The following is a 24,752-nucleotide window of genomic DNA, read 5'->3' on the forward strand; positions in this document are numbered from 1 at the left end:
GACGGCGCAATCTCAGCCCCAAAGCGTGATGTTTCCACCCCCATGCTTCACAGTAGGTATAAATAAATAAATTATAAATGGGTTGTACTTGTATAGCGCGTTTCTACCTTCAAGGTACTCAAAGCGCTTTGACACTACTTCCACATTTACCCATTCACACACACATTGACACACTGATGGAGGGAGCTGCCATGCAAGGCGCTAACCAGCACCCATCAGGAGCAAGGGTGAAGTGTCTTGTTCAGGACACAACGGACGTGATGAGGTTGGTACTAGGTGGGGATTGAACCAGGGACCCTCGGGTTGCGCACGGCCACTCTTCCACTGCGCCACGCCGTCCCACCACTTTCATCTCCGGTCCCACTCCCACCTGCGGCTGAGGCATAGGCAGCTTCAATAGGCTACTTAGCCTCCACCCATGGCTCTCATCTAGCTGTCGCTCTCACAATGCCGGTTTCATTGACAACTTTGATGTGTTTTTGGAGAGACAAGATCTCATTGGGCCAGGCGGGCTCCATTTAAATGGAGCTGGATCCCGCACACTGTCTGCCTACTTGACATTCGGCGTACAGCACGCCAATTTCCCCACACCCACACCTGCACCAGCTCAAATATCCGTCACTGATTAGATCCAACATACTCAGTTCCACCATCGACCACAATTCACACGTCACTGGACGTGGACCAGACATTCTTGGGATGCAACGCAGTATTCTTCCTCCAAACATGAGTATACATGTATGTATGTATACTCATGTATGTATACTAATATACTAATATATGTATGTATACACATGTATGTATGTATACTCATGTATGTATACTCATGTATGTATGTGTACACATGTATGTATGTATACTCATGTATGTATACTAATATACTAATATATGTATGTATACACATGTATGTATGTATACTCATGTATGTATACTCATGTATGTATACTCATGTATGTATGTGTACACATGTATGTATGTATACTCATGTATGTATACTAATATATGTATGTACTCATGTATTTAGACTCATGTATGTATACACATGTAAGTATGTATGTATACTAATATATGTACGTATACTCATGTATGTATACACATGTAAGTATGTATATATACTCATGTATGTATGTATACACATGTATGTATGTGAACTCATGTATGTATGTATACTCATGTATGTATACACATGTATGTATGTATACACATGTAAGTATGTATATATACTAATGTATGTATGTATGTATACTCATGTATGTATACTCATGTATGTATGTGTACACATGTATGTATGTATACTCTGGTATGTATACTAATATATGTATGTATACACATGTATGTATGTATACTCTTGTATGTATGCTCATGTATGTATACTCATGTATTTAGACTCATGTATGTATACACATGTATGTATGTATGTATGCTCATGTATATATACTCATGTATGTATACACATGTAAGTATGTATATATACTCATGTATGTATGTAAACTCATGTATGTATACTCTAGTTAGTATGTATGTAAACTCATGTATGTATACTCATGTATGTGTGTATACTCATGTATATGGGTTATATGGGTTGTACTTGTATAGCGCTTTTCTACCTTCAAGGTACTCAAAGCGCTTTGACACTACTTCCACATTCACACACACATTCACACACTGATGGAGGGAGCTGCCATGCAAGGCGCCAACCATCACACATCAGGAGCAAGGGTGAAGTGTCTTGCTCAGGACACAACGGACGTGACGAAGTTGGTACTAGGTGGGATTTGAACCAGGGACCCTCGGGTTGCGCACGGCCACTCTTCCCACTGCGCCACGCCGTCCCATGTATGTATGTATACACATGTATGTATACTCATGTATGTATACTAATATATGTATACTCATGTATGTATACCCATGTAAGTATGTATGTATGCTCATGTATGTATACTCATGTATGTATCCATATATACTCATGTATGTATGTATACATATGTATACTCATGTATGTATACACATGTATGTATACTCATGTATTTAGACTCATGTATGTATACACATGTATGTATGTATGCTCATGTATATATACTCATGTATGTATACACATGTAAGTATGTATGTATACTAATATATGTACGTATACTCATGTATGTATACACATGTAAGTATGTATATATACTCATGTATGTATGTATACACATGTATGTATGTAAACTCATGTATGTATACTCATGTATGTATACTCATGTATGTGTACACATGTATGTATGTATACTCATGTATGTGTACACATGTATGTATGTATACTCATGTATGTATACACATGTATGTATGTATACACATGTATGTATGTATGTATACTCATGTATGTATACACATGTATGTATGTATGTATACTCATGTATGTATGTATATATACTCATGTATGTATGTATACTCATGTATGTATGTGTACACATGTATGTATGTATACTCATGTATGTATACTAATGTATGTATGTATACTCATGTATGCATGTATACTCATGTATGTATACACATGTAAGTATGTATGTATACTAATATATGTACGTATACTCATGTATGTATACACATGTAAGTATGTATATATACTCATGTCTGTATGTATACTCATGTATGTATACTCTAGTTAGTATGTATGTAAACTCATGTATGTATACTCATGTATGTATGTATACTCATGTATGTATACACATGTATGTATGTATATATACTAATGTATGTATGTATACTAATGTATGTATACTCATGTATGTATGTATATATACTCATGTATGTATGTATACTCATGTATGTATGTGTACACATGTATGTATGTATACTCATGTATGTATACTAATGTATGTATGTATGCTCATGTATGTATACTCATGTATGCATGTATACTCATGTATGTATACACATGTAAGTATGTATGTATACTAATATATGTACGTATACTCATGTATGTATACACATGTAAGTATGTATATATACTCATGTCTGTATGTATACTCATGTATGTATACTCTAGTTAGTATGTATGTAAACTCATGTATGTATACTCATGTATGTATGTATACACATGTATGTATGTAAACTCATGTATGTATGTATACTAATATAATATATATACTATATGTATGTATGTATACTCATGTATGTATACTCAAATATGTGTACACATGTATGTATGTATACTCATGTATGTATGTATACACATGTATGTATGTATATATACTAATGTATGTGTGTATACTCATGTATGTATACTAATGTATGTATGTATACTCATGTATGTATGCTCATGTATGTATACACATGTAAGTATGTATGTATACTAATATATGTACGTATACTCATGTACGTATACTCATGTATGTATACACATGTAAGTATATATATATACTCATGTATGTATGTAAACTCATGTATGTATACTCATGTATGTATGTATACTAATATATGTACGTATACTCATGTATGTATACACATGTAAGTATGTATATATACTCATGTATGTATGTATGTATACTCATGTATGTATGTATGTAGACTCATGTATTTATACACATTTATGTATGTATACTCATGTATGTATGTATACTCATGTATGTATACTCATGTATGTATGTATACTAATATATGTACGTATACTCATGTATGTATACACATGTAAGTATGTATATATACTCATGTATGTATGTATACTAATATATGTATGTATGTATACTCATGTATGTATGTATGTAGACTCATGTATTTATACACATTTATGTATGTATACTCATGTATGTATGTATACTCATGTATGTATACTCATGTATGTATACACATGTAAGTATGTATATATACTCATGTCTGTATGTATACTCATGTATGTATGTAAACTCACGTATGTATGTATACTCATGTATGTATGTATACTAATATAATATAAATACTATATGTATGTATGTATACTCATGTATGTATACTCATGTATGTGTACACATGTATGTATGTAAACTCATGTATGTATGTATACTAATATAATATATATACTATATGTATGTATGTATACTCATGTATGTATACTCATGTATGTGTACACATGTATGTATGTATACACATGTATGTATGTATATATACTAATGTATGTATGCATACTCATGTATGTATGCTCATGTATGTATACTCATGTATGTATACTCATGTATATTCATGTATGTATACACATGTATGTATGTATACTAATATATGTACGTATACTCATGTATGTATACACATTTAAGTATGTATATATACTCATGTCTGTATGTATACTCATGTATGTATGTATACACATGTATGTATACTCATGTATGTATACTAATATATGTATACTCATGTATGTATACCCATGTAAGTATGTATGTATGCTCATGTATGTATACACATGTATGTATATATACTAATGTATGTATGTATGTATGTATACTAATATATGTATGTATACTAATGTATGTATGCATACTCATGTATGTATACTCATGTATATTCATGTATGTATACACATGTATGTATGTATACTAATATATGTACGTATACTCATGTATGTATACACATGTAAGTATGTATATATACTCATGTCTGTATGTATACTCATGTATGTATGTAAACTCATGTATGTATGTATACACATGTATGTATACTCATGTATGTATACTAATATATGTATACTCATGTATGTATACACATGTAAGAATGTATGTATACTCATGTATGTATACACATGCATACTCATGGATGTATAAATACTCATGAATGTATAAATACTCATGTATGTATACACATGTATGTATATATACTAATGTATGTATGTATGCTCATGTATGTATACACATGTATGTATATATACTAATGTATGTATGTATGTATGTATACTAATATGTATGTATACTCATGTATGTATACACATGCATACTCATGGATGTATAAATACTCATGTATGTATACACATGTAAGTATGTATGTAGACTCATGTATGTATGTATGCTCATGTATGTATACACATGTATGTATGTATACTAATATATGTACGTATACTCATGTATGTATACACATGTATGTATATATACTAATGTATGTATGTATGTATGTATACTAACATGTATGTATACACATGCATACTCATGGATGTATAAATACTCATGAATGTATAAATACTCATGTATGTATGTATACTCATGTATGTATACACATGTAAGTATGTATGTAGACTCATGTATGTATGTATACTCATGTATGTATACTCATGTATGTATACACATGCATACTCATGGATGTATAAATACTCATGTATGTATGTGTACATACATACATGAGTATACATACATACATGAGTATACACACATACATTCATGAGAATACATACATACATGAGTATTCATACATATATGTATACAAACGTGTATGTATATAGAAATATATTTCAGATATATTAAAGTATAATTACATAAATAACTATATGTGTGTATATGCAGTGTTCTAAATGACTACACTGTAAGATACAATAATTCAATGTTCATATTAATATGTAGTGTTAATTAATGAAGTTATTGGCTGTGTGATGTGTTGTTCAGGACTGGGTCCTGGCCCCCACGGGCTACTCTGCCTACTACTGTGATGGAGAATGTTTCTACCCTCTGGGTGCCTGCATGAATGCCACCAACCACGCCCTCATTCAGCAAGTAGTAAGTGTCACTTTAAGTGTGCTATAACCTGTGTAGTGTGTAGTAATACCATCCACCTGCTCCAGGTGCATCTTCTCAAACCAGACGAGGTTCCCAAGGCATGCTGTGCCCCCACTAAGCTGAGTCCCATCTCGGTGCTCTTCTATGATGACAACAACAACGTCATCCTCAAGAAGCATCGCAACATGGTGGTGAAGAACTGTGGCTGCCTATGAAACATGCTATATAACCAGCACACTTATTTATACATCATCATCATTCAAGTATTTAAGAAGCCACTACCTGTAAGCAGGAAAGAATTGAAAACAATGTTGGAGAAGTACAGTCCGCTAGTGTGTTTATTGGTTCATCTGCCACAATATGTCAAACACATTGTGTGTCTGATGATTGCCAGCTAGGAGACCAGGAAGGATGTGAGGTACTTGTGACGTCTGGATGACGTTTAGTGGTTTGTACGCGTCCTGTTCACACAAACTGTCCAACAAAAAGGAAGAATATGCAACAACCAACACTCAAACTCATCCTTCTCAATAACAGATTCATACAATAAATACTTGTTGGCTGTTGCTCTTACAATCTGTCACACACTTCTCAGTCCATGTATTCCACATGTTCCAATGCCTGCTAACTTCCAACTGCTCCACAAGTCAATGCTTTGGTCCAACTGGTTTGTCTAAAACACATGGGGGGAGATGTGGAAAAAAATGATCACTAAGAATATTTTATAATTTTTGACAAAGTTCAATGTAATTGGAGCAACACATTTGACAAAACATTTATTTTTTCAAGGCCAATATGATTAATAAGGTTGATACTTAAAGCATATATGCACTTGTGGTATAAGTAATCAACAGTGGTTAACAGGCTTTAAGTTATTTTTCAGGAAAGGTTCGAGTAATGTTAAGCATTATTACATGTCGTAGAGGGGCATCAACATTTGTTGGTAAAAATATAAAATATTCCTGCAACTCAATCGTATAGAAGTTATGGACTTAACAGCAGGAGACTAGCACTGCATTAAGGAGTGAAAATGAATTGCTCTCACAAGAACTCAAATATCAAAACATTTTAGGGAGAATTATTGACCAGAGTAGATTTTGTTAAGGAAGGAAACGTTTCTCATGCAGTGCATATTACTTCATTTTTTTTTTTTAATATACTGATTTTTTTTGTTATACTGATGTATAACAAAATGGCAAATCGCTAATAGTGAACTTTTCTGTCACTGCTGCCCTAAAAAGATCAACTTTACTGATCATATTTATTTTGAGTTATTAAAGCGCATGTAATGATATTATCTCTAGGCACTTTTTACTGTTTTACCAAAGAAACCAAAACTACTCACTACAAAAAGACTATTGTTATTTTTACATTATTTCTTCAGTCTAATAAAGGAAACGCAAAATTGTTTTTTGGTCAGCTATGAAGCCTAGCTCAGTGGTTAAAGCAGGGGTCACCAACACAGTGCCCGCAGGCACCAGGTCGCCCGTAAGGACCAGATGAGTAGCATGCTGGTCTGTTGTAAAAATAGCTCTAATAGCAGCACTTACGAGTAAGCTGCCTCAATTTTTTTAATTTTCTTTATTTAATGGTGGCTTTGCTCGACATTTTTAATTCTAAGAGAGACAAAACTCAAATAGAATGATAAAATCCAAGAAAATATTTTAAAAACTTGGTCTTCACTTTTTTTTTTTCAATTGATTTCAACTCTGTACACTGCTGCTGGAATTTTAATTTTCCTGAAGGAGTCAATAAAGTACTATCTATCTATCTATTCACTTGTTTAAATAAATTAATGTATTTTTTTGCTTTGTGGGTTCTTCCGAGGATGTTGTAGTCGTAATGATTTGTGCAGTCCTTTGAGACATTTGTGATTTGGGGCTATATAAATAAACATTGATTGATTGATTGATTGCTTCTTATAAATTTCAGAAAGACAATTTTAGAGAAAAAATACAACCTTAAAAATGATTTTAGGATTTAACACATATACCTTTTTACCTTTTTAATTCCTTCCTCTTCTTTCCTGACAGTTTAAATCAATGTTCAAGTAAATATATATTTTTTTATTGTAAAGAATAATAAATAAATTTTAGTTTAATTCTTCATTTTAGCTTCTGTTTTTTCAACGAAGAATATTTGTGAAATATTTCTTCAGAATTATTGTGATTTAAATTCAAAAAAATTATTCTGGCAAATCTAGAAAATCTGTAGACTCAAATTTAAATCTTATTTCAAAGTATTTTGAATTTCTTTTAAAAATTTTGTTCTGGAAAATCTAGAAGAAATAAGGATTTGTCTTTGTTAGAAATATAGCTTGGTCCAATTTGTTATATATTCTAACAAAGTGCAGATTGGATTTTAACCTATTTAAAACATGTCATCAAAATTCTAAAATTAATCTTAATCAGGAAAAATTACTAATGATGTTCCATAAATTCTTTTTTTTATTTTTTCAAAAAGATTTGAATTAGCTAGTTTTTCTCTTCTTTTTTTCGGTTGAATTTTAAAGAGTCGAAATTGAAGATAAACTATGTTTCAAAATGTAATTTGCATTTTTTTCCTATTTTCTCCTCTTTTAAACCGTTCAATTAAGTCTTTTTTTCATCATGTATTCTCTACAAAAAACCTTCCGAAAAAAGGAAAAAAAAATGTAACGACGGAATGACAGACAGAAATACACATTTTTTATATATGTGTATATCTATATATACATATATACGTATACACACACACATATATATATATATATATATATATATATATACATACATACATACACATACACATATATATATATATATATACACATACACATATATATATATATATACACACATACATATATATATATATTCACATACATATATATATATATTCACATACATATATATATATTCACATACATATACACACACATATTCACATACATATATATACATATATATATACATTTTTACATATATATATTTATCTATTAAAGGTAAATTTAGCAAATTGGCTATTTCTGGCAATTTATTTAAGTGTGTATCAAACTGGTAGCCCTTCGCATTAATCAGTACCCAAGAAGTAGCTCTTGGTTTCAAAAAGGTTGGTGACACCTAGGCTAGAGTGTCCTCCCTGAGACTGGGAAGAAAAGCCTGGCCGAGTTATACCAAAGACTATAACACTCAGCATGAAGGGTTGGAATTGTGGAATAAGTTTTTATAATGTGTGGGAAAGTTCTTAAAATTTAAAATTCTTTAAAATTAAAGAAACTTCTTTAAATTTAGTACTATTTTCTAACTATTAATTCACACTACTTTTTGAAAGAGGTAATTTTTAGCAGAGGTGCTCCAATAATAAACATCCTGAATGCAGCGAGTAATAATGATAAACAATACTAGAAATGTCAAGTTCTTACCAGCTTGTTGTGGTTCAGGCCTGGACGTCAGCAAGTTCTGGGGGCATGGGGGACTTGGGGTGTTTGCTCTCAAAGTGCTGCTTGAAGGTCTTTGGGTCGGGCATCTGGGTCTGAAATAATCAGATCTATATTACAATAAACAATGACAAGAAATATGAAATACTACCTAGTAGAAGTGTATCTCCCAGATGAGAGAAGAATGATCCTAGGTCAGTTCTATAAATGTGGAAATGTTTATCTTGATAGACATAAAATAACATGCGTTGCCTCTGACATAATTATTGTATATTTTTGGAACTATTGTCCTTTGATCAATGGAATGATTACATAGATCATATTTTGTTCAAAAGCAATTGTGTATCTGATAATAAAATTTTAAAAAATCATTGTAAGTGCTTTTCATTAAATGTACACAATTTAAAAAACTTTTTAATAAATTATTTTTACAGCCATGTCACTTTATTATCATGCTACAGTACTATTTTATTGTGAAATTACTTATTGACTTTAAAACCAGAAATGCTCATCTTCACAAATTGGCGTCAATCTGTTTTTAAAAGTTACATTTCAATTTTCTACGGAATAAAACCTGCCAGTGCCCCCATACATACATATATTAATATACACACACATATATATATATATACATACATATATACACATACACACACATATACATATATATGTATGTATATATATGTATATGTCTATATATATATATATATACACATATACATACACACACACACATATATATACACACAAATATACAAACACATACATTTACACATGTATGTGTTTATACATGTACATTTATACATGTACATGTTTACATATATATGTGTGTATCTGTATGTGCACGTGTATATATATATATATATATACACACACACACACATATATACATACATATCTACACTTATACATAAATATACATATATATATATAGATACACACACACACACATATATATATATATAGTAATTTAAGCTTTACTTCCAAATTATTTATCAAGGTTTTAAACTGATTTGTTTAGTTATTATAGATGTTAAAAGGAAGCTTTAACTTTAAAGGAGAAGTTTCTTTATTACATCTGACGGTGGATTTTTATTTTTATTTTGTATTGCTGCACTAACACAAAGAATTGTAAAAGAATTGACTGAGTTATTCAATCATTTTCCTACATTCATCTTATTTAATGTCTAATCTCGAGTTTTACCTTTTAGCACAAAGCTTAGAAGTTGCAAGGTAAAAATAACAAAAGGAATTATCACAATTGAATATGAAGAAACAACAAATGTTTTGCCATGTTGAACATTTTGTCTTTGCCTCAATGCGTTTACGTACGGTGGCGAGAGTAGCACAGGAAGTGAGAGTGTGACACAGGTGTGACAGTGAGCATACAGGAAGTGAGAGTGTGACACAGGTGTGACAGTGAGCATACAGGAAGTGAGAGTGCGATACGGGTGTGACAGCGTGCACGTACCCTGCAGACGGGACAGGTATGGACCAGAGCCACTTTTGCCGCTGTCTTCTGGTCGGCGCCCTGAGACTTTTTCTTCTCAGCCGCCTTCTTAGCGTTCTTCTGCTGCGACTGGATCTTCTGATGCCCACGAGCCATGGCCCTGCAGCATGGTTGTACAGCACAGGGATGGAAGCAAACAATCAGTGGAACCCTTTTTAATCAAAATGGTGGTTGATGAACACTATTCATTTATTGGAGCCAGCTATCTTAAATGCTAAGATGAAGACAAGACCCTCCATTAAAACAACATACCCCAATCCAAGCATATATAAACACACAAAATTATATGGCTCCTAAGAAGCCAGAACAATAATACCATGGAACATTTTTCTTCTGTCAAGAAAATATATTGTGTGGCTATTTTTTTTTTAAATAAAACTTGGTTGTTAATGTGGATCAATCTTTTTTGGGCAGATTAAACGATACGTGATACAACATTTACCGATCATTAGTATAAACATTTTAATGTACACAGTACTTTTGTTCTTGGTCCTTAAAACACATTAACCAGCATCATTGTTGAACTTGACTAGTTTCGTAATGTTATGCACAATTAAATCGATAAATAACAGCAAGATTGTTTCCTTATTCCTCCGCCGTCACCGCCATTTGAGTGACAGACGTGTTGGCCAATCAGAATTGGTGAGCCTCGCGTTCACAGGGTGGAGGAGGTCTGACTGTGTGCATCGCTCTCAAAAGACAAAAGCTCCGAGCGACTGCCAAATATTTTTTAAGTTGATTATAAGAAATTATTATTATTATGATTATATGATTATTACAAACTAAGGTGTGGCACCTTGAGACAACAATATGCCTCAAGTGTTTTCATTCACTTGTTATTTTTGCAGTTTTCTGCATTTTTTTTAATTGAAAAAATAGAAATCACAAATCAAATTTGCAATTTTGAAGAGAAACATTATAATTAGTTTTTTTTTTTTTTTTAAATCGTGCAGCCATTTTGTGCGAATACTAACGACGTAGGTTAAAGTTGTCCACACAGCAGCACACTTAGACCAGGGGCCGTATTTATCAAGCGTCTTATGAGTGCCATTTTACACTTAAGTCCTGAGAATTTGCGAAATTTAGTCCTACTCTCAAACTTAAGAATAAAAGTTATTTATCAACTTTCTCAAGTCTAAGAATCACTCCTACTCTCCATGATATTTAAGAGACCTTCAAAGGTGTCCTAAGTGGTTCGGAGTGGCCAGCGGGGGATGGCACTGAGGCGAGAGAGACGTGCGCAAACGTTCAGGGAGCGCAAGGATGTCCTGGCTTTGTTTGATGACGAGCAGCTGATCGTTTAGACCAGGGGGTCACCAACGTGGTGCCCGTGAGGACCAGATGAGTAGCCCGCTGGCCTGTTCTAAAAATAGCTCAAATAGCAGCACTTACCAGTGAGCTGCCTCCATTTTTTTAATTTTATTTATTTACTAGCAAGCTGGTCTCGCTTTGCACAACATTTTTAATTCTAAATGAGACAAAACTCAAATAGAATTTGAAAATCCAAGAAAATATTTTAAAGACTTGGTCTTCACTTGTTTAAATAAATTAATTTATATAATATACATGATATATCGCGGGTTTGTCTCTGTGCGATATAGAAAATGACAATATCGTGATATTTGAGTATACAGTACGTTCTCACGCAGTTGCTTTCAGCTGCGTTATTCAGGCTTTTCTCACTCTTTCCTGTCTCTCCTCACAGACAAGCAGGCGCACATTCTTACATACGTCACATACACGCCCTCGTCCAGCAGCGACATAGCATATTGGGCTACGTTAGTTGCTAACGTAGCCGTATGAGTGGGAATATGAGAAAAAGACGGTGCGGATCTGGTAACAAATGAAGTAAGACTTAATTCCCAATAAAAACAGCAGGTTTTCCATCGTCTGGCGGTGGTTCGGCTTCAAGTGGGAATATGTCGAACAGACAACCGTAAAAGTAGCATTACTGCTAATATGTAGCATCATTTGAAAAGTCACTCGCTAGAGCAGTGGTTCTCAACCTTTTTTCAGTAATGTACCCCCTGTGAATTTTTTTTTAATTCAACTACCCCCTAATCAGAGCAAAGCATTTTTGGTTAAAAAAAAGAGAAAGAAGTAAAATACAACACTGTCATCAGTTTCTGATTCATTAAATTGTATAACAGTGCAAAATATTGCTCGTTTGTAATGGCCTTTCTTGAACTATTTGGAAAAAAAGATATAAAAATAATTAAAAACTTGTTGAAAAACAAACAAGTGATTGAATTCTAAATACAGATTTCTACACATAGAAGTAATCATCAACTTAAAGTGCCCTCTTGGGGGATTGTAATAGAGATCCATCTGGATTCATCAACTTAATTCTAAAAATGTCTTCACAAAAAAAAAAAAACTTTAACATCAATATTTATGGAACATGTCCACAAAAAAATCTAGCTGTCAACACTGAATATTACATTGTTGTATTTTTTCACAGTTAATGAACTTATGTTCATATTTTGTTGAAATATTATTCAATAAATATATTTATAAAGGATTTTTGAATTGTTGCTATTTGTAGAATATTTTTGAAAAATCTCACCTACCCCTTGGCATACCTTCAAGTACCCCCAGGGTTACGCGTACCCCCATTTGAGAACTACTGCGCTAGAGAATGAAGAGAATTTCATAACGTTTGTCGTAACCTACCACATAGTGAAGGACGAATAATATTTGATTTCCTATTATGCAGCTCATTTTTATTTGACACTTAAAATGTCTCTGACAATCTTGCACTTTCTGTTTTGGAAATGACATGAATGTTTGTGCCATTGCTTATTAACTTCAATAAATACACTTTTGGTCAATTGACTTAGTTGTGATCTCCCTCTCTGCATGGAAGTTTAAAGGCCTACTGAAACCCACTACTACCGACCACGCAGTCTGATAGTTTATATATCAATGATGAAATATTAACATTGCAACACATGCCAATACGGCCTTTTGAGTTTACTAAATTGCAATTTTAAATTTCCCGCGGAGTTTCTTGTTAAAAACGTTGCGGAATGATGACCCATACGCGTGACGTCACGGACTGTAAGGAATATTAGCGCAGCACCAAACACGGCTAAAAGTCGTCTCTGTTCATCGCATAATTACACAGTATTTTGGACTTCTGTGTTGCTAAATCTTTTGCAATTTGTTCAATTAATAATGGAGACTATAAAGAACAATGCTGTTGGTGGAAAGCGGTGGATTGCAGCTGTCTTTAGCACCGAGACACAGCCGGTGTTTCTTTGTTTGTTGAGAAGGGGAGCGGTCAAGCGAACATGTTTTCTCTACGTCAACCAGCATGTTTTTGTATGGGGAAATTGTGATATATATCTTATCGGAGACATCAATGGATTATTCGTCGTCCTGCAGCAGATGTCATGTCAAAAAAGGCAGCTGTGAGCTTGGCTCCTCGGCTTCTCTCTGAGACACTTCGTGTTCACCGCAGCCATCCAACCTTGAGGTAGGCCTTTACAATCTTTAAAATCTCACTAAACCACTATTAAAACAATAAGCAGATAAGGGATCTCCAGAATTATCCTAGCAAATGTGTCTAAAAACATCTGAATCGCTCACAATGCAATCGCCGTTTTTTTTAAACTATTTTTTTTACTAGTCCTTTGCTATCAATATCCTCAGCCGCGAATCTTTCATCCTCGATTAAATTAATGGGGAAATTGTCATTTTCTCGGTCTGAATAGCTCTTTTTGTTGGAGGCTCCCATTATAAACAATGGACGACATGTCAAGGGACGGCGTGGCTAAGTGGGTCCCTGGTTCAATCCCCACCTAGTACCAACCTCGTCACGTCTGTTGTGTCCTGAACAAGACACTCCACCCTTGCTCCTGATGGGTGCTGGTTAGCGCCTTGCATGGCAGCTCCCTCCGTGTGTGAATGTGTGTGTGAATGGGTAAATGTGGAAGTAATGTCAAAAGCGCTTTGAGTAACTTGAAGGTAGAAAATCGCTAAACAAGTACAACCCATTTAATGTGAGGATGTGAGGAGCCCTCACACGGGTGACGTCATCGTCTGCGACTTCCGGTACAGGCAAGCCTTTTTTTATAAGCGACCAAAAGTTGCGAAATTTATCATTGATGTTCTCTACAAAATCCTTTCAGCAAAAATATGGCAATATCTCGAAATTATCAAGTATGACACATAGAATGGACCTGCTATGCCCGTTTAAATAAGAAAATCTAATTTCAGTAGTCCTTTAAAATAAGCATATATTAATGCAATACGAAAAAGAATGTTTTAATGTATACACATACAATCATCATACTGCTGATTGTATGTATCAAGTGTTCATTCAAGGCCAAGGCAAAATATCGCGATATATATCATGTATCGCGATATGGCCTAAAAATACCGCTATATTTAAAAAAAAAAAAAGGCAATATCGCCCAGCCCTATCTTGAGGGTTATGTCATTGTCGCGTGTTAGTATAACTTAATGGCGGTAAAAGATTACTATCAGACAAGAGTTTAGCACCAGAAAGGCTCGAAGCTAGCGAGGCTAACGAGCTAGCAGAGTTAGCTCCTCAAGACAACAAGCGACGCCATTATCTTTGTAAACGGTTTCCTTCGAGCACATGTCGAAACAAAAACACCACAATGACACGCAAACATTAATTTGAAGCGTCAAGAGACATAATTAGTACATTAGTTTCACTTACCTACGACGTTTAGCAGGCTCGAGACGTGTCTCCAGAGGCTGTTTGTCAATGCGCACACTTCCGTACTCAGGGACGTCAGCGCCTTCACGCCGGAAGTCGTCAGTTCAGTGAGCGGCCGGTACCCGGATGTTGCGCTCATCATCGAATGCGCTGCTATCATTGCCATCGTAAAAATTCACTTATCAACTGAACACAGTCAATACAAATACGGCGCAAAAGTAATAAACAGTAGATTTATAAAAATAAAATAAAAAAATAAAAAAAATCACAATCGTAAAAAGGAAGGGGAGGAGGGTCACTATTGCGATCGTCACTTCCGGTAAGTGACGTATGTTGCACGAAACGATTTAACCTGTCAAAATTGGCGCCCATACAAATGTAGTACACAGCATGCACATTGACGTAATTATTTGATTGGAGTCACAGCTTTGAGCACGTCTTTTGGTGCCTTTTCCGACGTTGTTTGAAAGAACCGCAAGTGACGTAGACACACTCGAAGTAGCGATGCGACGTTCGTGAACAATCGAATCTTTTAAACGTTTTTTTTTTTTTTAAGGGAACGGTAAGAACCGATTCCGAGTTAGGGAGCCCTTTTTAATGCACATTCAAATTTAGCATCTTCAATTGCCCACTATGCAACGAGTCAGCATCAAAGAAAACTTAGCATTTGGATGAACTTTTTCTTAATTCAAAATATATAGTTGTGCATGTTATATACATACATACATATATATCTATATATCCATCCATTTTCTACCGCTTTATTCCCTTTGGGGTCACTGGTGCCTATCTCAGCTACAATCGGGCGGGAGGCGGCATACACCCTGGACAAGTCACCACCTCATCACAGGGCCAACACAGATAGACAGACAACATTCACACACTAGGGCCAATTTAGTGTTGCCAATCAACCTATCCCCAGGTGCATGTCTTTGGAAGTGGGAGGAAGCCGGAGTACCCGGAGGGAACCCACGCATTCACGGGGAGAACATGCAAACCCCACACAGAAAGATCCCGAGCCCGGGATTGAACCCTGACTACTCAGGACATTCGTATTGTGAGGCAGACGCACTAACCCCTCTTCCACCGTCAAGCCCGTTCAATCGAATCTTTTAAAGCAGTGGTTCTCAAATGGGGGTATTCGTACCCCTGGAGGTACTTGAAGGTATGCCAAGGGGTACGTGAGATTTTTCAAAAATATTCTAAAAATAGCAACGATTCAAACATCCTTTATAAATATATTTATTGAATAATGCTTCAACAAAATATGAATGTAAGTTCATAAACTGTTAAAGGAATGCAACAATGCAATATTCAGTGTTGACGGCTAGATTTTTGTGGACATGTTCCATAAATATTGATGTTAAAGATTTTTTTTTTGTGAAGAAATGTTTAGAATTAAGTTCATGAATCCAGATGGATCACTATTACAATCCCCAAAGAGGGCACTGTGTTGGCCCTGCGATGGGGTGGCGACTTGTCCAGGGTGTACCCCGCCTTCCGCCTTGTAGCTGAGATAGGCACCAGCGCCTCCCGCAACCCCAAAGGGAATAAGCGGTAGAAAATGGATGGATTATGGATTGACACTGCCAATACACACTTAAAACAAATAATAGAATTATTACAACAATTTATAAATGTCATTTTTCTGACCTAAAAATAGTGATTTGGTTTAAAAAATAAAACTTGACGTAATAACAAGCGAGTATTTTGAAGGGCTCTTGGAAAGGATCAAGATCCGGCTTTTTTCGCCTCTTGACTAAACTGCCAAGGAGGAAAAACAGCGCATTTTCTGGCCTGGAGGTGAACTATAGAAACTGCAACACATTACAAAATAAACGCTTGCCAATTAAACCATTTCAACACTTTATTACAGTAAATTAATTCACATATATACACACACACACACACACAGAACAGAGGCATTATATACTTTCTCTCTCCTTCTCTTCACCAGCCTCCCCTAACACACATACACACGCACGCACGCACACGCACGCACGCAAACACACACACACACACACACACACACACACACACACACACACACACACACACACACACACACACACACACACACACACACACACACACACACACACACACACACACACACACACACACACACACACACACACAATCACAGCCGGCAGACAAATAAAACAGGGAAAAAAAACTGTACAATCAGGGGGCGTACATAAGAACAGTCACACCTGTAAGGAGTCTCTCTCACACACACACTGAGGCTTTGTTTGCAGTCGCACCACATTAATGTGATCTTGTGATAATTAGCAGCACTTCTGAGCACACAATAGAAAAATGCCCAAGGTTATTAGCATCATCTTGTGACTTCTAGTCAAACATCACACAGGTCACGAGATGCAAGCTCCCTGCAAAAGAAAAACGCCACTTTTTCCACCCGAAATACTGCACAGGGATCATGACGGACACCAACAAGCAGCTGTTTGCAGGCGGAAGAGCGGCCCCGAGCTACTGGCGCCACCTGTAGGCTATGCGGTGTAAGAGCATCCTACAGCCTGGGGGAGTATTGAGTTTGCACAGAGAAGAGACACGGGAAGAGCTGAGGAAACCTGATCAGTGAACAGCTACTTGGACGAGAAAGAGAGAGAAAGGTTGTCGACACACAGGAGTCTCTTTTTTTCCTCCTTTGCGATATTTACAGTTTGGGTGGTGACTCGGCAGGTGTATTTACAAAAGAAACAACAGACTGTGAAATGATAAAACCTCATGATATTTACACACGCATTGGCATGGCTTTGGAGAAAGACGTGTGCCGAGAAGAGGAAAAGAACAACAAAACATTTCTAGTCACTACATGAATGTGCAAAGAAATGGAAAAAAAAGTCTGAATGACTGGGAGCTACACTCAAAGTTCCGCTTAAAGTGTAGGAAGTGCTCCTCTCTTTCACTAACAGGAAGTCCCAACTGAAAAGAAACAAGCGAGGAGGAAAGTAGGATGATTGCTGCTACATGAGGACCACTGACATTCATCAGGTACTTCCTCGCCCGCCACTACTCATCTGCCTTCCAAGCCGGCGTTCGGTCATGACGTGAGTTCTTTGCACGCCAACGAGAAGGTAAGTCAACGAGCGTGTACTACTGTGTGTGTGTGTGTGTGTTCGTGCTTCAAGCATGGTTCGGGGCTTTAAAATGTCAAAAAATGTCTAAAAACATGATTGGAGAGGACGCTTCTCTCCTTTTTGGAGTCTAAAAGGGATTTAAATGCTTTTTTTCCCCCAAAAAATAAAATGCACAGAGCCTAAAAAAAATAAATAATGCTAGGGCTGGAAGAAGCTGGGAATATCTCCTGAGTGAAAACCCCCTTGACCCTGATGACCTATAGAACATTCTGGTCTCGCTCAGGCAGTTAACCTCTTGGTTAAAAAGACTTAAAAATACAGCAGAATCAAAGGAAAAGTCCAATAAATAAACACAAACATGGATGAAGAAGAGGGAGAGATGTGATTTAAAATAACAACAAAAAAGGTTATATTACAGAGGACCAGCCCCCACTATTGAACCTTCACATACCACTACTGTAGCAGCAGCCAGACAGCGTGTGTGTGTGTCTCATTGGCCGCAGTGTTGTTTACTGTACAAAAACGTCATCGACTAGGACAGCAAGCAGGGCCGAGATGAGCAGATATCTTCGTGTGTGTGTGTGTGTGTGTGTGTGTTTGAATAAGAGGGGGCGGGGCTGGCTGGCAGGCAGGCAGAGCAGGCAATTGGCCGCTTCAGATGCTGTTAAGAGATCCTGGTACTGAACCCAGTTGAGAGGCGTCCGGGCCGGTGCCGTCTATGAGCACACAATAAGACAGAATTAACACTCAATATATCTACAGTATGAACATGCACATTTAAAAAAAAAATAATAATAATAACTACATTATTTTTATTACCACTTTTCTTGTCTGTGTCTGTATTACAAAAGTCTTTTTGAACACTGAATTTATGAAACTGAATATTTAGCATTTGGATTTTGTGAACTAAATGGACCGTATTTTTCAGACTATAAGTCGCAGTTTTTTTCATAGTTTGCGACTTATACTCCGTAGCGACTTACGTGTGAAATTACCGTAAAATATCAAATAATATTACTTATCTAATTAGCTGAAGAGACGAAGAAAATGTCAGCAATCGTCACACACACTTCAACCAATAAGAATTCGGCGGGGGAGGGTCATGGTAGAAGTGCATTGTGGGCCGTGGATTGCTAACTGCTTTATGCTATATGCTACTGCCGTAACTATTATAATGGATAATTTCATCGTTGGCGGTAACTTATAAAAACTGAGAAGGGCTGAACAAAAATGGCACCGAAAGGGAACTCATGTACTGCAGATTACAAGCTGGACGTAGTGAAATATGCAGCAGAAAACGACAAGAGGAGGCGGCGCATACCTTAGGAGTTGGCAGAGTTGTTTAGAAGCGACATCGAGGAAGAAGATTTCATCGGATTTATCAATTAGGAGTGACAGATTGTTTGGTAAACGTATAGCATGTTCTATGTATTTTAGTTATTTGAATGACTCTTACCATAATATGTTACGTTAACATACCAGGCACCTTCTCAGTGGGTTATTTATGCCTCATATAACGTACACTTATTCAGCCTGTTCACTATTCTTTATTTATTTTAAATTGCCTTTCAAATGTCTATTCTTGGTGTTGGGTTTTATCAAATAAATTTCCCCAAACATGCGACTTATACTCCAGTGCGACTTATATACGTTTTTTCCTTCTTTATGATGCATTTTCAGCCGGTGCGATTTATACTCTGGATCGATTTATACTCCGGAGCGATTTATAATCCAAAAAATACTGTACATTATTTGTACTACTACTTTTCTTGTATGGAGGTTATTTTGTGTCTGTATTACAACAGTTTTTTGGGACACTGAATTTATGTAACTGAATATTTCGCATTTGGATTTTGTGAACTAAAAGTATGCGGACCTATTTATTGAATACACATTTGTGAGCAAAAGTTAGTGTATTAAAAATTGGGACTTCAAACTTGACACTTTACTGGCTGATTCTGAGACAAGAATTGAACTGAACAGAATTGGGTTTTGAAGCAACAAATACTTCTGCACTGAATATCAAAGCACTATTTTAACAAACTGAATTTTTAAAACAAATGTTTGTTTTTAATGTGATTGTCAGCATAATTTGATGCGCATCACACAATTCAGTTACATTAAAAAACTTTCATAATAAAGACACAAATTAACGTCCGTATGTTGTGACATAAACCTTTTCCACCAATATAGACATATAGACAAATTAGCGAGGGCAGCACTAAAATACATTTACTACATTAAAGTATGCTTTTATGTTATTGCTAATAAGGTGTTCATATCTCATTCATACTTGTATATTTTCAGAATATGCCCATGGTCACACTTTGGTCACTGTCTCAAATGATGAGGTCATTGTGATGAGAAATGTAGCTGATGAAGTATAAAGGCCTACTGAAATGAGATTTCCTTATTTAAACGGGGATAGCAGGTCCATTCTATGTGTCATACTTGATCATTTCGCGTTATTGCCATAATTTTGCTGAAAGGATTTAGTAGAGAACATCGACGATAAAGTTCGCAACTTTTGATCGCTAATTAAAAAGCCTTGCCTATACCGGAAGTAGCAGACGATGTGCGCGTGACGTCACTGGTTGTGGAGCTCCTCACATCCTCACATTGTTTACAATCATGGACACCAGCAGCTAGAGCAATTTGGACCAAGAAAGCGACAATTTCCCCATTAATTTGAGCAAAGATGAAAGATTCGTGGATGAGGATAGTGAGAGTGAAAGACTAGAAGAAAAAAAAGGCGAGGGCAGTGGCAGCGATTCAGATGTTATTAGACACATTTACTAGGATCATTCTGAAAAATCCCTTATCTGCTTATTGTGTAACTAGTGTTTTAGTGAGATTATATGGTACCTGAAAGTCGGACGGGTGTGGCCACGGGTGTGGTGACCGCCAGTGTCTCTGAGGGAAGCCACGCAGCTGCAGGACGCAAGCTCCGCTCATAACTACGACAAGAGCCGACTTATTACCACAATTTTCTCACCGAAACCTGCCGGTTGACATGTGGTCGGGAACCATGTTCGCTTGACCGCTCTGTTCCATAGTAAAGCTTCACCATCGGGAATTTTAAATAAGGAAACACCGGCTGTGTTTGTGTTGCTAAAGGCAGCTGCAATCCACCTCTTCCCACCTACATATTTCTTCTTTAACGTCTCCATTATTAATTGAACAAATTGCAAAAGATTCAGCAACACAGATGTCCAGAATACTGTGTAAATATGCGATTAAAGCAGATTACTTATAGCTTGGATCGGGCTGGAAAAAAATGTCCGCTACAACCGGTGACGTCAAACGCACGCGTCATCATGCCGCGACGTTTTCAACTGGACACTTCACGGGAAATTTTAAATTGCAATTTAGTGAACTAAAAAGGCCGTGTTGGCATGTGTTGCAATGTTAATATTTCATCATTGATATATAAACTATCAGACCGTGTGGTCGGTAGTAATGGGTTTCAGTAGGCCTTTAACACACAATTCAGTTACATTAAAAAAGGTTTTATAATAAAGACACAAATTAACATCTGTATGTTGTGACTTAAACAATGGCCACATATAGACAAATTAGCGGGGGCAGCACTTAAATACATTTTCTACATTAAAAAGTATGCTTTTATGTTATTGCTAATAAGGTGTTCATATCTCATTCATTATTGTATATTTTCAGAATATGCCCATGGTCACATTTTGGACGCCACTGCCTCAAATGATGATGTCATTGTGATGAGAAATGTAGCTGATGAAGTTTAAGTTAACATGAACACTCATGACGTTATCGTTAATGCACAAGGGCACAGAAACATGATGTCAACGTTTAAAAGAAGACTTTTCCCACCGTGAGAAGAAAGAGCTGTGTGGGCGCGAGCGTGTGGAGGGATCAGTGTGGGGTTCAGCTGAGGCTGGATGGACAACTCTGCGCACACACACAATGTTATTATGATGTGTTATGTTCACAGGAATACAAAACAATGCTTCATTGAACAAAAAGTCACAAACACAAAGATGTATTAATCTTTTACATTCATATGAAATATGAATATATAAATACAATCCCTAAGTGAGACAAGAACATGTCTGTCACTTTTCTGTGTGTTCTGTGGACTGCCAGCACGAGGTGACTAACAATGCATGTAAAGGGGCTCATCCATTCTAGCCCTGTAAAAAAAAAAAAATCAAATATGCCATCTCCTGCACATTCACCGAGCGATAGCGACATAGTTATTGGAAGAGAGAGGAGCTACTTTTCTGGCGTAGTGACACACGACCGTGCTCACACTAGCGAGAGGTATGCTACTTAAGTTTGTAAAAGTTAATGCTCGGTAATAAATCGTGGATCCACGTGGAAGGTTTTGAGAACTTTGAAATTCCACCATGCAATGTAAAAATTAGCCACGGGCGATATGGCCTGAAATCCATATCGCGGCATGTACCGTATTTTTCAGAATATAAGTCGCAGTTTTTTTTATAGTTTGGCCGGGGGTGCGACTTATACTCAGGAGCGACTTATGTGTGAAATTATTAACACATTATCGTAAAATATCAAATACAAACCCCGTTTCCAGAAGAGTTAGGAAATTGTGTTAGATGTAAATATAAACGGAATACAATGATTTGCAATTAATTTTCAACCCATATTCAGTTGAATATGCTACAAAGACAACATATTTGATGTTCAAACTGATAAACACTTTTTTTTTTGCAAATAATCATTAACTTTAGAATTTGATGCCAGCAACACGTGACAAAGACTTGGGAAATGTGGCAATAAATACTGATAAAGTTGAAGAATTCTCATCAAACACTTATTTGGAACATCCCACAGGTGTGCAGGCTAATTGGGAACAGGTGGGTGCCATGATTGGGTATAAAAGCAGCTTCCGTGAAATGCTCAGTCATTCACAAACAAGGATAGGGCAAGGGTGGCCACTTTGTGAACAAATGCGTGATGAAATTGTCAAACAGTTTCTCAACGGGCTATTGCAAGAAATTTCGTGAAATTCACTATCTACGGTCCGTAAAACCTTTAAAAGTTTCAGAGAATCTGGAGAAATCACTGTACGTAAGCGATTATATAACGGACCTTCGTTCCCTCAGGCGGTACTGCATCAAAAAGCGACATCAGTGTGCAAAGGATATCACCACATGGGCTCAGGAACACTTCAGAAAACCACTGTCAGTAACTACAGTTTGTCGCTACATCTGTAAGTGCAAGTTAAAACTCTACTATGCAAAGCCAAAGCCATTAATAAACGACACCCAGAAACGCCGCCGGCTTCGCTGGGCCCAAGCTCAGCTAAGATGGACTGATGCAAAGTGGAAAAGTGTTTTGTGGTCGGACGAGTCCACATTTCAAATTGTTTTTTGGCAACGGTGAACGTCGTATCCTCCGGACCAAAGAGGAAAAGAACCATCACGATTGTTCTAGGTGCAAAGTTGAAAAGCCAGCATCTGTGATGGTATGGGGGTGTATTATTGCCCAAGGCATGGGTAACTTGCACATCTGTGAAGGCACCATTAGTGCTGAAAGGTACATACAGGTTTTGGAACAACATATGTTGTCATCCAAGCAACGTTATCATGGATGCCCTTGTTATTTCAGCAAGACAATACCAAGTCATTTGTTACAACAGCATGGCTTCATAGTAAAAGAGTGCGGGTACTAGACTGGCTAGCCTGTAGTCCAGACCTGTCTCCCATTGAAAATGTGTGGCCCATTATGAAGCCTAAAATACCAAAACAGAGAACCCGGACTGTTGAACATCTTAAGCTGCACATAAAACCAGAATGGGAAAGAATTCCACCTGAAAAGCTTCAAAAATGTGTCTCCTTAGTTCCCAAAGGTTTATTGAGTGTTGTTAAAAGAAAAGGTGATGTAACACAGTGGTGACCATGCCCTTTCCCAACTACTTTGGTACATGTTGCAGCCATGAAATTCTAAGTTAATTATTATTTCCAAAAAAATAAAAATAAAGTTTATGAGTTTGAACATCAAATATCTTGTCTTTGTAGTGCATTCAATTGAATATGGGTTGAAAAGGATTTGCAAATCATTGTAATTCGTTTATATTTACATCTAACACAATTTCCCAACTCATATGGAAACAGGGTTTGTAATATTATTCAGCTCATTCACGTAAGAGACTAGACGTATAAGATTTCATGAGATTTAGCGATTAGGAGTGACAGATTGTTTGGTAAACGTATAGCATGTTCTATGTGTTATAGTTATTTGAATGACTTACCATAATATGTTAGGTTAACATGCCAGGCACCTTCTCAGTTGGTTATTTATGCCTCATATAACGTACACTTATTCA

General features: G+C 36.2%; 3 protein-coding genes across 4 annotated transcripts in view; 1 reads left to right on the forward strand and 2 right to left on the reverse strand.

The window, feature by feature from the left end:
- The window catches only part of bmp8a (bone morphogenetic protein 8a), a 32,370-nt gene extending 23,898 nt beyond the window's left edge, over nucleotides 1-8,472 (forward strand). Inside the window, exons 6-7 of the mRNA XM_061897258.1 lie at nucleotides 5,595-5,705; nucleotides 5,771-8,472. Coding sequence (XP_061753242.1) covers nucleotides 5,595-5,705; nucleotides 5,771-5,920 — 261 coding nt within the window. The 3' untranslated portion in view covers nucleotides 5,921-8,472. The remainder of the gene's footprint in view (nucleotides 1-5,594; nucleotides 5,706-5,770) is intronic.
- zgc:91910 (Zinc finger protein 706-like) lies at nucleotides 6,017-15,482 on the reverse strand. Its single transcript, XM_061897259.1, has 4 exons — nucleotides 15,324-15,482; nucleotides 10,595-10,733; nucleotides 9,109-9,218; nucleotides 6,017-6,378 (listed from the first exon to the last, which is right to left on the reverse strand). The coding sequence occupies exons 2-3, from the start codon at nucleotides 10,727-10,729 to the stop codon at nucleotides 9,123-9,125; spliced, it is 231 nt and encodes a 76-aa protein (XP_061753243.1). The 5' UTR covers nucleotides 10,730-10,733; nucleotides 15,324-15,482; the 3' UTR covers nucleotides 6,017-6,378; nucleotides 9,109-9,122.
- Nucleotides 15,483-18,054: 2,572 nt separating this feature from the next.
- Nucleotides 18,055-24,752, reverse strand: part of LOC133551029 (glycogen synthase kinase-3 beta-like) — a 40,861-nt gene continuing 34,163 nt past the window's right edge. For both annotated transcript variants that reach the window (XM_061897290.1, XM_061897292.1), the window contains exons 10-11: nucleotides 22,271-22,348; nucleotides 18,055-19,140 (exon numbers count right to left, since the gene is read on the reverse strand). In XM_061897290.1, coding sequence (XP_061753274.1) covers nucleotides 19,079-19,140; nucleotides 22,271-22,348 — 140 coding nt within the window. In that variant the 3' untranslated portion in view covers nucleotides 18,055-19,078. The remainder of the gene's footprint in view (nucleotides 19,141-22,270; nucleotides 22,349-24,752) is intronic.

This window comes from Nerophis ophidion, linkage group LG04 (assembly GCF_033978795.1).
Source record: "Nerophis ophidion isolate RoL-2023_Sa linkage group LG04, RoL_Noph_v1.0, whole genome shotgun sequence".
Lineage (NCBI taxonomy): Eukaryota > Metazoa > Chordata > Actinopteri > Syngnathiformes > Syngnathidae > Nerophis > Nerophis ophidion.

Coding starts and splice junctions, on each gene's coding strand:
- zgc:91910 (XM_061897259.1), bottom strand. CDS start 10,729: ATGGCTCGTGGGCATCAGAAGATCCAGTCGCAGCAGAAGAACGCTAAG. Junction 9,219..10,594: donor ATACCTGTCCCGTCTGCAGG/GTACGTGCACGC, acceptor TGATTATTTCAG/ACCCAGATGCCCGACCCAAA.